General features: G+C 44.8%; 1 protein-coding gene across 1 annotated transcript; it reads right to left on the reverse strand.

Annotated features, from left to right (window-relative positions):
• Window positions 1-144: 144 nt before the first annotated feature.
• Window positions 145-13359, reverse strand: LOC130386040 (carbohydrate-responsive element-binding protein). The gene is made up of 18 exons (XM_056594826.1): window positions 12894-13359; window positions 10909-11015; window positions 10330-10412; window positions 9831-9920; window positions 9656-9697; window positions 7484-7658; window positions 6829-6909; window positions 5985-6130; window positions 5165-5667; window positions 4920-5083; window positions 4710-4774; window positions 4089-4365; window positions 3753-3862; window positions 3483-3605; window positions 2803-2930; window positions 2065-2188; window positions 1474-1603; window positions 145-373 (listed from the first exon to the last, which is right to left on the reverse strand). Exons 1-18 carry the CDS (start codon window positions 13253-13255, stop codon window positions 195-197), a joined length of 2889 nt encoding a protein of 962 aa, XP_056450801.1. The 5' UTR covers window positions 13256-13359; the 3' UTR covers window positions 145-194.
• Window positions 13360-13400: the final 41 nt, after the last annotated feature.

Here is a 13400-nt window from a genome sequence, read left to right on the forward strand (position 1 = left end):
CCCCCCCCTCTCTCTCCCCCCCTCTCTCTCTCTCTCCCCCCCCTCTCTCTCCCTCTCCCCCCCCCCCCTCTCTCTCCCTCTCTCCCCCCCCCTCCCTCTCCCCCTCTCTCCCTCTCTCCCTCTCTCCCCCTCTCTCTCTCTCTCTCTCTCTCTCTCTCTCTCTCTCTCTCTCTCTCTCTCTCTCTCTCTCTCTCTCACATATGGTGTGTGTTCTCCCGTCGGAGGGGCTGGAGGGGGCGATCATCACCCAGGGTGGGGGTGCAAGAGACTCCCTGGCCCTGGGTGACCGCTAGGGTGGCCTGCTCCGGTAGGCGTCCCGGGTCACTCAGGATGGACGTGGACGTGCTGAGGAGACGCAGAGAGCTCAAGACCACTGTAGGGGGGAGAGACACACACACACACACACACACACACACACACACACACACACACACACACACACACACACACACACACACACAATCAGTCGTAACTGTCCTGTTGAACTGTATGTTTGAATAATACAAGCAATTTGACTCTGGTTCCAGACACGCTGTGAGCAGACATTAAAATAAGGTGTGCAGAAATAAAACCATATGAAAGGGCCGGATGGATTTCTGGTTAAAGGGGACCAATTATGCTTTTTCAACTTTTATGACCTATAATGATTGATAGTCATGTTTAACCATACTTAAGTGTCAAATAATGACGTACATGCATTTCGACGTATTCCCTGCTGACAGTCTGGGGTGGCTGTGCAGAGCGCTAAACACTCGGGACAGCGTTTGCATTCACTTCTACACATTTCCGGGAAATCATCTACGTAGATGCACTCCTGCCGCGCCCCCATATGCCTGGTCAAATCTGCCCGCGCGCGGGCTTCAAGGAAGGTAACCAATCACAACGGAGTTGGGTTGGCAGGAGGGGGGCGAGGGGGCAGAGAAGGACGAAACCGAGCGTTTACAGAGAATGCTGAATGCGCCCAGATGAGAGGAAGAGTTTCCCGAAAATCTACATTGTTTTTTGTGTATGGTTAAACATGACTATCAATCATTATAACAACGTTTTTAGGTCATAAAAGTCAAAAAGCATAATAGGTCCCCTTTAAAGGATAACTTCTGATAATTTTCCAGACACTTATAATAACAATCTGAGCCTGTCAGTTGAAAAAACAAGCACTTTTTATACGTACGAGAATTGGGCGCTATTGCCACATAGGATTGCAATGGTGACCGATTTCCCTTAGACGGAGGGGAACGTAGGGTCTAGGTTGACTGAAAGTATCCAAAGTAAGTAGGATGAGTCATTTTGGATGAAAAGTGTCTGCTTAGTGCCAAACTAGAAGATGAGGCATATGAATTATATTCACAGGTAGGGCAGAGGCCCATTTGCTGAACGGATTATAGTCTCTTTAGTCGTCTTTTCAGTGTGTTCCGAGGCCTGTCTGTGGAATGTGTGTGGAGGTTCCGGCCGGGCTGGTTCTCTGGGACTCACTTGGTCTCAGGGAGGGCAGGGAGCAGTGCTGGTCCAGCCAGGAGAGGGTGGTGCGACACAGCTCCTCCATGGTGGCAGTGGACACCACTGCGTTGTAGGACTCAAACAAGGGCTCCACGATGATACTGAACTGACACCGGCTTAAGGATAACAACATGACCTTCGGGAAGAACACAGTAGGGCGTGCTTTTTAATGCGGTTGAGCTACAAAGCACGTCTTTTTTCGAGGCTGGAAAACTGAAAGAATGTTGGCCACATTTAGACACTTGCACAGCAGAACAACACATGCAAAACGTGTCTGCACTGAACGTAGTATAAGGCTGTAGAGAAGCATTTGCACATGTTTTACCCATCTTTATTGAACAACGGCCGATCGTCCTCCACCACCAACGCCAAAGACATTTATTTGACCCAAGGATGCACGATAAAATGAACACACAACAAAAATGAATTCCATTTTGTGGACTTTCTGTTTCATGTTTTGGTATCGGTAATCACCTTTTTCTATTACGGGCCTGTGAGGCCTTTCCCGATCGTCGACCCATTGACACCTCATGATGAAACCAAGCCTATCTGGGTGCAAAAGGATACGATCCAGAACTTCCAGTTCTGCAGTGTCTGTGTCTGGACGTACTCCCTGAACCTCTGCCTCATGTGGTCGAAGCGCTGCCTGGTGATGGGCGCTCCTGTGGCGGGCAGCTGCTGCTGACACACGCTGCAGAGGAAGAGATGTTACGCTGGAAGAACCGGAGGGGTGCTCTACTTGTAAGGACTCTTATTCAAAACAACCTACAGTGAATTCAATACGCAATACCTTCACGAGCAAGAAGGAGTGGGGCCTCTTGCTCAATGAGGCCTGCAGGTAGACTGCAGACATTGGGGTTCAAACCCACAACCTTTCTGATGGGAGTCAGACATCCCCTTACCACAAGACTATTTCGCTACCAGAATACCATCTTTTGGTTCGATTTTTTCTTTTATCTAGCATTTGAAACTACAGCTAGATTATCACTTATTTACAGTTTTTAAACTGTTTTGTTCTTTCCATTGTACTTGAGCAAAGGTTGTTCCTAAGTTGTGAATGATTCATGTAGACCCTTCACACGTCCCCAACCATGTTCTTTCTTTCCAGCGTAAATATAATTGTACCTATATTATTGCATAACAAAAAACAATGGTTGGCATTTACACAGAACCTATGTCCATGCATGCCCACACACCTGAAAGCAAATACACACACACACACACATAGAAACAAACGCACACACATTCCCACGTGCAGACACACACACACAGAGGAGTATGAGTGAGTGCGTTTCTCCGTCTCACTTGATGGCAGAGTTGAGGAGCTGGATCTCCTCCCTGAGTCTCTGGGTCTCTTCCTGCAGCGTGGATCGCTCCTGCTGCATCTTGCCGATGTACTCTGCGGTCTTGTGCAGGGTGGTGGCCTTGCTGATCTGGAGCCAACACACACCCAGGAGGCGTTACCCGGCTGGCGTCTCTTCACTTCACTGCAGTGATACTCGTTACTCACAGCTTCCAGACACAGCCACAGCTTGCCTCAAGATGAACACCAGTGTCAGTGAAACATCATATATCAAATCAATATATGCAGCTTGGATAAATATGGCTCGTCAGGGAAGCCTCATGTAACAAATCAAAAAGTGTAGCTTAGATAAATACAGATTTAACATCTACGGCATCATTTAGCAAATCGATAGATGAACTTAATCTTTCATACCATCTGCTAATTACTATCCAAAACTGTCAACATAATATAAAACCTTGCACTATTTTCAAATTGCCCACCAGCAATTCCTACTTTGATGCATCTACTTGTCTTTATACCTATAACATCATGGTGTTCTTAATGTTTTACGTGCCTCTCTCAAATATCTTGCTTTGCACAATGTGCCTCGCTGCAAGGTGGATATTTGCATTAAGATGAACTGAAGGTGACGTACACATGTGTAGCTTCCTACACATAGCCCACATGAGCCAAGCCTCACCTTAATGCTGGGTTGGGAGTTTAGGGTTGTGACCAGATTATGTAAAGTGTCAAATCCCATTTTGATGTTGAAGCGTCTCTTCTGCTCCGCTGAGATGTGGGTTATTCTCCTGGTCTCTGTTTGCTGGAGAAATGACAGTGTCAGAATGTTTTTTGTAGTATAGCTACGGTATTTGTGTTTCAGTAGTAGCAAAGCATTGAAGTATAGTTATTTCACAGTCTAGTTTCGGCAGTATGACATGCACAGGGTCAAATAAATAACATGAATTACTTTTGTTTCGCTCTTTCCATGTGTGGAGAATAAGTGTAATGATTCTGGCCTGGAAATGTGATCCAGGGCCCCCAATGGTGATTTTTGACCTGCGTGTCCAGAGAAACATCCTTTGATAGAATAGAAACACAATCACGCTTTAGATAACCATTCAATAAAAAAATTATTTATCATTACAAGTATCAAAAATGGCTATTAAGATTATTAATACATTTTACCATTTAGAAGCAAATAATATGAAACGGCGGGAAAAAAAACAATTTATTGCAGTCCAAACCAGAAAGAAGGAGGAAAGGATAAAAACAGGAAGAACCATGGATTATCAGGTCAGCCCACCGGTGAGGTTGATCACGTCCGGGCTGTACACCCGCAACGGAGAATGCTTCTCCGTCTTGGGCACCAGGAGGTTGGAGCTGGAGGTGGCCGTGCTGAGGGTGGGCCGGGAGGACCCCCCCAACGGGCCCCTGGACGTGCTGGCCTGGGGTCCGACCAAACCCAGGACGGGAGGGCTCTGGCTGGGCTCTGGCCCCGACAGACGGCCCCCTGCAGGCCACGCAGACGCAAGGCGCAGCGGGGACGATGCCTCTGCTCCATGCACGCTACTAGCTGATAGCTAAAGGATACGATCAGATCCACACGTCAGTTAGACCTGAGTGAGGAGGATGTTGATTAAGGTCATAAGGGGCAAGAGCTCTTTGTGATAACATGTGGTCATTACACGCAATGACCGTCTCAACTTTGGAAGCATAGGATCCCTTGAAGTGATGCATTCTGGTGTACATGCTCTATTGCCTGTCCTTCATGTAATCATGATATAAATGTGATAACACAATTCCCCAACTATGTTGAAACAATAAATATAAATACAAATATCACCCCTCCTCTATGCTTTGTAATTGATCTAATAAAATTAAAAACAAGAAAAAAAAAATAAAGATAGAAAAATGTCGCACTCACCAACGAATTTGACTTCTGGCCCTTGACTGTGGACCAGGTAGTGTCAAGTCCCATATTCGTCTTCCCTGCAACCATAAACACACAACGACAAGCTCAGCGATGTTTAACATTTTGGATCATAAAGAGTAAGAATTAGCATGCAACCCAATGCAGAACATGGCTACGTGACAACATCCTGGAGGGGGCGAGAGAGGACGGGCGTGTACTGACGCGCTCTGGAGCCGTGGTGGGAGGTGGAGCACAGCAGTTTGGCCAGGCAGCTCGTGGCCGAAGTGGACGGTGCAGGGTCAGGGGCCGGGGCCGGGGCCGGGGGTCCCGGCAGGACGGCCGGTCGATCCCCCCTCGCCTCCGCCGTCTTCTGCTTGTGTTTCCCCCTGGACGTCCCCACCCCAAGCCCCGCCCCTGCCCCAAGCCCCGCCCCCGGCCCCGCCCCCAGCCCCGGCCCCTCCCCAGGCCCCGCCCCCAGGCCCGCCCCCGGCACGGGTCCCACGGGGAAGCAGTGGGACGTGCCGGCGGGAGCGGGCAGCACCTCCGCTCCGTGCTGCGCCGGGTCCGGGGACGACATCGCCACACTGGGGGGGTAGGTCCCGGCCGAGTGGCAGGCGGCCTGGAGGTAGAGGTACCCGCTGTGAGGCTGCATGTCGGAGCCCGGAGACGACAGGGAGGACGCCGTGTGGGTGATGACGGTGGAGGTGGCCGCGCCGCCCGGGGCGTCCACGTAGGCGTACTTGTGGCAGGGAAGTGGAGGCAGGGGCGGGTACAGGAAGGGGTTGGCGACGGAGACGGGCACCGGAGGGTTGTGGTACAGCTGCTGCTGCTGCTGCTGGCCGTAGGGAGAGGAGGAGGGGATGAGGCCGGGGAACTGGTAGGAGTCACAGTCCCCGCCCGACCTGGCCTGCTCTGGCCTAGGGATGGAGGAGGCCACCTGGGAGAGGTGGCTGCCCGATGGCTCCCCAGGCTGGAAGAACATTGAATATATGTATTATTAACTTTGTTTTATATTAATCGAGAATGAGGTCAAAAATTAAAGATTACAAGAATAAGGAGAAAGAAAAAAGATAAGCATCCAATGGTTAGCAGTTCTCGTAGCATTTATTTTTAGCTTTAAACAAATCTAAATACAATATATTCAGAAATTGCAGGCTTAGTGCTAATACTACAGGACTGAATCCAGGTAGAATCTACAACACGAACCAGCCAACAAAGAATGGGAATCTGGTGACACCTAGTGGACAACTCTATAAACTACAAGGTAGGCTGAGGGGCCGGACTTACCTCAGCCAGTTTGTGTTGGGAGGTGTCGGTCAGAAGCTGCTGTGTTGATACCGGGGTAAACGCTCCGCCGGAGGGGCCATCGAAAAACCCAAAGTCAGTAAAACCCGACTGGTCGATGGAATCAAGCCGGTAGTTCATGAATATATCTGAGAAAGAGATCTTAATGAGATAGCAAAACGTGCAGCCATCTAGGAGTTGGATGTAATTTGACACCAAAACACAATAAATACCAATGTATATAGCGAAAACCTTTTTGGTCAAAGGCGGGATTGTATTCTTATACAAATGTTCAACTCTCTGATCATTTGGCTGAATGAGGAATCGAGTAGGATTTGTTCACAAAAGGAGGTTCAAATTAGGCATTTCGGAAAGGCTTAAATATCACACATTAAATGTTGCAAGCATAGGAATCCAAATGTGCTATCATGAGTGAGCAGACATCACCAAAAGACCTACCATTCCCTCAGATGTCGGAAAAGATCTAAAATATATGTGAATACGTTGGGAAATAGACTAAACTGGTGATGGAGCATAGTGGTTAGAGGTACTTGGCAAGCGTTTACATGATATCTCCTTCCTTATTTTGAATACATGCTTTTATTACCTTTAATCCAAAGTCTGTAATCTGATTGGTAATAGATTCCAAAATGCCTACTTATTAGAGTAATTCTGCATTAAAGTTAATATGAATAAAAGTGGTTTATAAATAAAATGAATTATCGCAAAACAACACATGGCAATTGAAAAATCTGTTTGCATATTGACAGCAAAAAGGAGTCATAATGCGCAAGTATGCGCAAGTAGAAAAATATAAACACACAAACTACAAAGAATCAAACAGTACCTGGGATGTCCATAAAATCGTCCAAGTTGGGCTGAAGTGGAGTCAGAGCAGGCTGGATCATGTCAGCGTTGCTGGTGTATGCTGACGAGTGAATAGGGGAACATGAACAGAACGTTTGGATTTGAATGGAGACTCTTTCTTTATGCTATGCAAAAAAGGCTACAGTCAAATGAATCGGAATGACTGGAGACACACATTTTGGCTGAAGTTGTGGCCGAACATAGTTCTGTCGGCTGACAGTACTATGTTCAGTCCTGTGTAAGATCTACGAAAACCATCTATCATCAAAAAACTTTCCTTCAAAACATTAAGCTTGTTTGTTCTTATTTCACAACCTTCAAATAATGGAGAAATACGTAGTGCATATTATACGTCCAACACGGAACACACTTCTTCTGACGCACAAAAGAGTCACAGACTATCCAGCTGCTGGTACTGTTTCATAGTATCACTCTTGCATCCCTTTTTGTGTGTGTGTTTGCATGTGTGTGTGTGTGCGTGCGCGCGTGTGCGTGCGCGCGTGCGTGCGTGCCTGTGTGTGTGTGTTTCTGTGTGTGTGTGTGTGTGTGTGTGTGTGTGTGTGTGTGTGTGTGTGTGTGTGTGTGTGTGTGTGTGTGTGTGTGTGTGTGTGTGTGTGCGTGTATATACCACTCACTGTTGTGTCTGTCGCTCGACCACGGACATGGCTTCTGGGTCATAGTGAACAGGGTATCCGAGGTGTTGGACAGGAAGCAGTCCAGGTCAAACATGTGGGCCTCCTCTGGTGCCGCTTCGGGCTCCTGGTAAATCTGATTAGACCATTTCTCCAGCTCGGACCGGTAGAGTTGATCCTGGTGAAGAAAGTGTGTTACTGAATCTGTCGCATAATTCAAACAATGAGAGGGTTTCACCAAATATATAAGACATATGGACACGGGAACGCATATCCTCACTTCCTGTTTGACATTTGCAATCACTATAAAGATTTTATTTGTGGAAACAAAAATATACGGTTTTTCATTCAGATGGATCAAATAAGTTTCGTTTTTTTGTTAACAAAATCAGAACTTTAAGTAGCCTTCATTTTAAGTTCTCATTAAAGAACACACAGAATTTACTTTGACAAGTCTCTCCTAACATAATCGAATATTACGAAAACAAGCAGCACTCATCAAAAATCGTCACTTACAGTTTAGTTGAGGTAAGTCTGTTCTAGTGTGCTTTTTGGGTGCTCTGCTCTGCCTGACCAACAGATTCCCAATCCACGCTAACGTTAACTCCCATTTATATGGACACCCCAAATTCAAAGGAAGCGATTTCCATTATGTTGAAGCCAACCAAAAACTGCCAAATATATTTTTTTATTTATTTTTATTAACTTACCGGGGTGGGGGGGAGAACCCTAGACAGGTCTGTGTGTGTGTGTGTGTGCAGTGTATGGCCATATTGTTTCTGAAAACCCCTGCCACTTCCTCTGGACAAGTGCTCATTATTTCTTCTTTGTGTGTTTCGTTTATTTTTACGTCTCATCATTTCCATAAGAGCAGTGGTCCTTTGTCCCTGACCTAATTCTGGGGATTTCACACGTGTGGACCAAAAAGGGGGATCTAAGCACTAACTGGCAAGCCGAACAAGAGAGGAAAGAACACGTTGCCGGGCTTAGTAAATCCTGCCGCGGAAGCACACGTCTGTTTATTTATTTGGTCTGGTGCAAATTATTGTGTCCGAAAAAGCGTGCAGTGAAGAACATTTTAAATTACCCTTGAACCAATATTTTAAAAGTAAAATAAAACACATCTTTGACTGAAATCAACCTGCATTTGTTTTTGAAGTGGTAATGTCCGTTGTAAAATACATTGGATACATGCAAAGAAATGAGCATGTTTTGTTTTTCATCATCAGTAAAATATTAATAATGACTTCCTCAACTTTATGCCATAACGATTGTACGGCATAAAAACTTGACCAGTGATCTTTGACCCATGGATTATTAATCAGTTATAACTTCAGTATAAAATGCCAACGAGTTTAAATGAATGATCGGCATTGTTCAAAGATACAGATTTTACAAGTCAAATATTAGTTGGTTCATTGTTAGTTTTTTTGTACTTATCTTTCACTTGAGTCAAACCATAATTATTGAACTCCAAATCACACAATACAACTCTAAAAAATAAATGGCATTATAAGCAAAATGAAGTACAAAGAAAATCAAACAGATGGGAGGATAAGATAAGAAAACAAGCAGGAAGTAGTCGGCAACTCAGTTAATCTAGTTGCCACCAGATCTGAGTGGTCTTCTCAAAACTTTTTCTCATTTATCTATTTTATCTGACCTTTTTTCAGAAATAGAAATGGGTCAGGTGTGATTGAAGAAACTCAAACGCTGCAGCAACGTGAATGAACATAAGGCAGACAGGAGGTGGGTTAGAGGTACGGTTGGTCCAAATGTGTCAATCGGCACCAGTGGCGCATGCACGTTTCTATTCCTGGTTTTAACCTTCATTCACCTGTCTGCTTTTTTTTAGCTTTCCCCCCTCAGGTCAATGAACATGAAATTCCATGCAACATGGCTGAACACTGAAGTATATTTTCATATTTTTCATTTTAAAGGTTAAAGATTTCAGATAAATAGAAGCGGTCCAACGCTGCAGTTCCTGAGTGACCAATCACAACCCATCAATAGTCCCATGCATGCACTTTTACTTCATCTGCACTGTTAGGACACTCACAACACAAAAACATACATTATTACAAAGGCATACACATGTGCACTAAAACATGCATACACACATGCACACATAGACACAGGTAAATAAATGCAGTTGATTTTATGTAACTTTCTTACCTGCTGGAGCATGGAGAAGAAGTCATCCTTATTCTTCTGAAGCTGTTGCAAGATAGAATAAAGACGCTATGTGATGTTGAGTCCACATACAAAAAAACATTGTTTTATTGAGAAAAGATTGATGATGAGGTTCTAGTGATTATGCACTAATACAGCTTGAGTACTGAGTAGTTACCCTCTTTTTGTAATAAATCCTCCACTTGTGGTATTCTTTGATGACTACCTCAATCCTGCGTTTCCAGTAGCTGCCCTCTAAAACGATGGCCTGAGCAAAAAAACAAATTTAAAGACATTTATAAAAGCATATATATCAAAATAGCAGTGTCAATCACAAACAGGCTAAAAAAAAGTCTGCTAAAACCATAATATGTATAATATTTGCAACAATAGATGATGTAGACTACAGCAAGAGCGATTACCTTATAATCAATTATAACTGACATTATACCTGGTTTAAATGCCTTTTTTACTCTCCGCCATCTATCTGTCAAATTATTGACCTGGTCTGTGCGTGTGCGTGTGCGTGCGTGCGTGTGTGTGCGCGTGTGTGCGCATGTGGGTGCATGTGGGTGCATGTGTGTGTGTGTGTGTGTGTGTGTGTGTGTGCATGTGTGTGTGTGTGTGTGTGTGTGCGTGTGTGTGCTTTTGTGTGTTTTTGAACGTGTGAGACTCACTTCAGGCTTGCGATGTGCCTCTGCCTCAGAGCCCTCCAGGGGGGTCACGAAACCACACACCGCGGTCCTCCTCTTCTCCAGGTCTGGAGCCAAGAGGGTCAGCCAGCACATGGACTCATCATTCATGCACCATTAATAATACACACAAAATGACACACCAGTCCTCTGCTCAACCTACCATTTTATGCAACATCAACATTTTATGCACCCTAACCCTAACCCTTAATAAACTAAACTATAAACACAAGTATACAGTGATTCTTTCTTTGGCACTGAGGATAAAGGACGATGCTATGCTGCAGTGAAGAATTAGGGACTCTGAAAAGGTTTATCAGGAGGAGCTGGCAGGTCAAACAAGCAACTACAACAAGATAAGCTTGTTTTCCCGCATTTTGTGTAGATTTTGTGTATGTAATTGGGGCAGGATAGTTGTTTTGACTCCCAGCAGAAAAGTACTGTGTCAATACCCTGTGACTGTCTTAAAATAATGCTCCAAAATAACATCTAGATTCACTTGTAGGTCACTTTGGTTAGAGAAGCGCCTTTTAGAACGACTGAATACTAAATAACAACACTTACATTGAATGTACCAGGCCCTCCAGATGGCATTGTTCAGACGGATCTTGTCCCTCCACAGCAAGCGCAAACCTTTAAAATTCTTCCACTTTGGCGACGCAATCTTACCGCTGGGAAACAAAAAAAGTTCACAAACCAAAACGATTTATACACTTAGCATTTGGCTTGAATTTAGCAGTGAATAGGACCATATTATAACCAAGAGGGGGCAAAGTTCAGAGCACCACACTGAGTTAACTTCACTGAAAAATTAACCCTGAGGAAGTACAATGAAGGCAGATGGACGCATACAGTACTATGTACTCCCTCTGTACTTGGTGGAAACGTGTTTTCATTTTTTGTCAAAACACTCATTTTGTGACTAATAATGTCCAAACACCTGCCATTAAGCATGACCAGGTAGTACTCCTCAACCCACAAGCAGGAAAAGAGGGAGGGAGAGAGATTTGGTATTATTTTTATTCAATTTTTTTAATGGTTTGAGAAGCCCACAAAATGTGTGTGTGGGGGGGGGGGGTGTATGTTGTAGTTGATAATAAAGCAGTGTATGGCCATATTGTTAAAAAAAAACACTACTCTCAAACCTCTTTAAGTCCTCATTATGTCTATGTTTATTTATTTATTTTTACGTCTCTCCATTTCAATAAGAGCAGTTGTCCTTTGTCCCTGACCTAATTCTGGAGGTTTCCCTCATATGTAGAACGAAAGAGCTTTAGAGAGAGAAAGAGAGACACACACACAGTTTGAGATAGAGAGGTAGAGACAGAAAGTGGGACAGGGACAGATAGAGAGTAAGGTGGTGGTGGTGTGTGTGTGTGTGTGTGTGTGTGTGTGTGTGTGTGTGTGTGTGTGTGTGTGTGTGTGTGTGTGTGTGTGTGTGTGTGTGTGTGTGTGTGTGTGTGTGTGTGTGTGTGTGTGTGTGTGTGTGTGTGTGTGTGTGTGTGTGTGTGTGTGTGTGTGGGGGGGACATTTTAGGAAGGTGCTCAAGAAGTTGCTAGGAAGCCAGGTGAATCATTGTCAAAGTGTTCATCCTGATGTGCTCAGCCTGCAAGCACAGCAGCGTGAAACAGCGGACACAGCACACAGTTCAGTTTGACTAATGACAGAGCTAATAGCATTGTTTACCAAAAAAAGTCTGCTCCATGTTATCAGAACCAGACTCGGAAGTAGGTGTGTTTGTGACACCTTGGTCATATAATTTCAATGAGTCTATATAAGAAGATATAAGACAATACGGTGTAATGATTGCAAAATGTTTCTGGATTTGTTTGCTTAATTTATTGCTTACAAGAACTATAAAGATTGGCCAACATGCAATGAAAGTAAGCCGTTCTAGTCTTGTAAATACAACTCAATAGTAGTTCTTCTTTCAGTAGGCCGTCCACTTGATAATTCAACGACAATAAATTGGTTTAAAAAGTAGTTTTCAAGTGAGATTGAAATTCATGGTTAGGAAAATTCATTTTTTTTTCAAGGATCTGCTGGGCACCCGTCAGCTCTATCAGAGCAGGGAAAAGACGAGGACGAACAGATGTTTCCCCAGGGCCAACGGGTTTTACACAACACAATTATTATTACACAAAACACTGTCCGTTCTGCAGATTCAAAACAAGTAGGCCAATGCATGTTGCATACAGTGAAGACATTGTTCTACTTGCATTTTAGTAGGTAAGTAAAGTTAGTAAAAAGCTGGTTATATTTAAAAACTAAACGCCAGACACTTTGTTGGTCTTCCTTCAGCCCTCCACTCAGTTGCACCACAATCCTTCCTATGCCGCCAAACTAGAAGCAAAGTCCAGTTAAGATTTGCCCTCTATTGCACAACAAAATATATTTTTCATCCAATATCGGACTCGTTCTCTCGCTCTCTGGCTGCCTCTCTCCAACACTCATACTCAATTTAAAAACATTTAATAAAAATATCCGATGTTTGGAACAATTCCATTTAGAAACAACACAGCCAAGGTGAAGGGTGTATGTTTACGTACCTGTATGCCAGTGACATACACTCAAACAAGCGGTTGAGCGTGGGGTCAATGCTCAGACTACCAGCACTAAGCGGGCCGAACGTGTAAGTCTGGCACCATGTCCTGTTCACGGTGTCAAAGTCATACCAAGGACCGCTTTTCCGTCGGCGTGGGGTGGAATCGCTGTGGGGCGACGACACCATGAAGTGTCCGCTGTGGATGACCTGGGTGCGTATCAAGGACCTGACACTCCACGGCCCAGTGGGACCGACCTCTGGGTCTTGCTCGTCTCCCTCCGTATCCGAATCAGATTCGGAATCGGGAAGCTGGTTCTGGTTGGTCGGTCCAGACCGGTCTGGAGAGGTTCTTCTGGCCATTGCCATTTTCCTATCGATCTACAAGTTGAGTGAGTGAACTTTCTCCTTTATCTACTCGTCCCCCCGGCTCCATGGGTATGGGAGGACCTAACTCTCTGCCCTCAGTCACCCTCACTAAATACAACGGCTAGGCCTTCGTTCGTCAATAACA

Source organism: Gadus chalcogrammus, chromosome 7 (genome assembly GCF_026213295.1).
Source record: "Gadus chalcogrammus isolate NIFS_2021 chromosome 7, NIFS_Gcha_1.0, whole genome shotgun sequence".
Taxonomy (NCBI): domain Eukaryota; kingdom Metazoa; phylum Chordata; class Actinopteri; order Gadiformes; family Gadidae; genus Gadus; species Gadus chalcogrammus.

Coding starts and splice junctions, on each gene's coding strand:
- LOC130386040 (XM_056594826.1), bottom strand. CDS start 13,255: ATGGCAATGGCCAGAAGAACCTCTCCAGACCGGTCTGGACCGACCAAC. Junction 10,413..10,908: donor GAGGGCCTGGTACATTCAAT/GTAAGTGTTGTT, acceptor TCTTGGCTCCAG/ACCTGGAGAAGAGGAGGACC. Junction 9,698..9,830: donor GGATTTATTACAAAAAGAGG/GTAACTACTCAG, acceptor ATCTTGCAACAG/CTTCAGAAGAATAAGGATGA.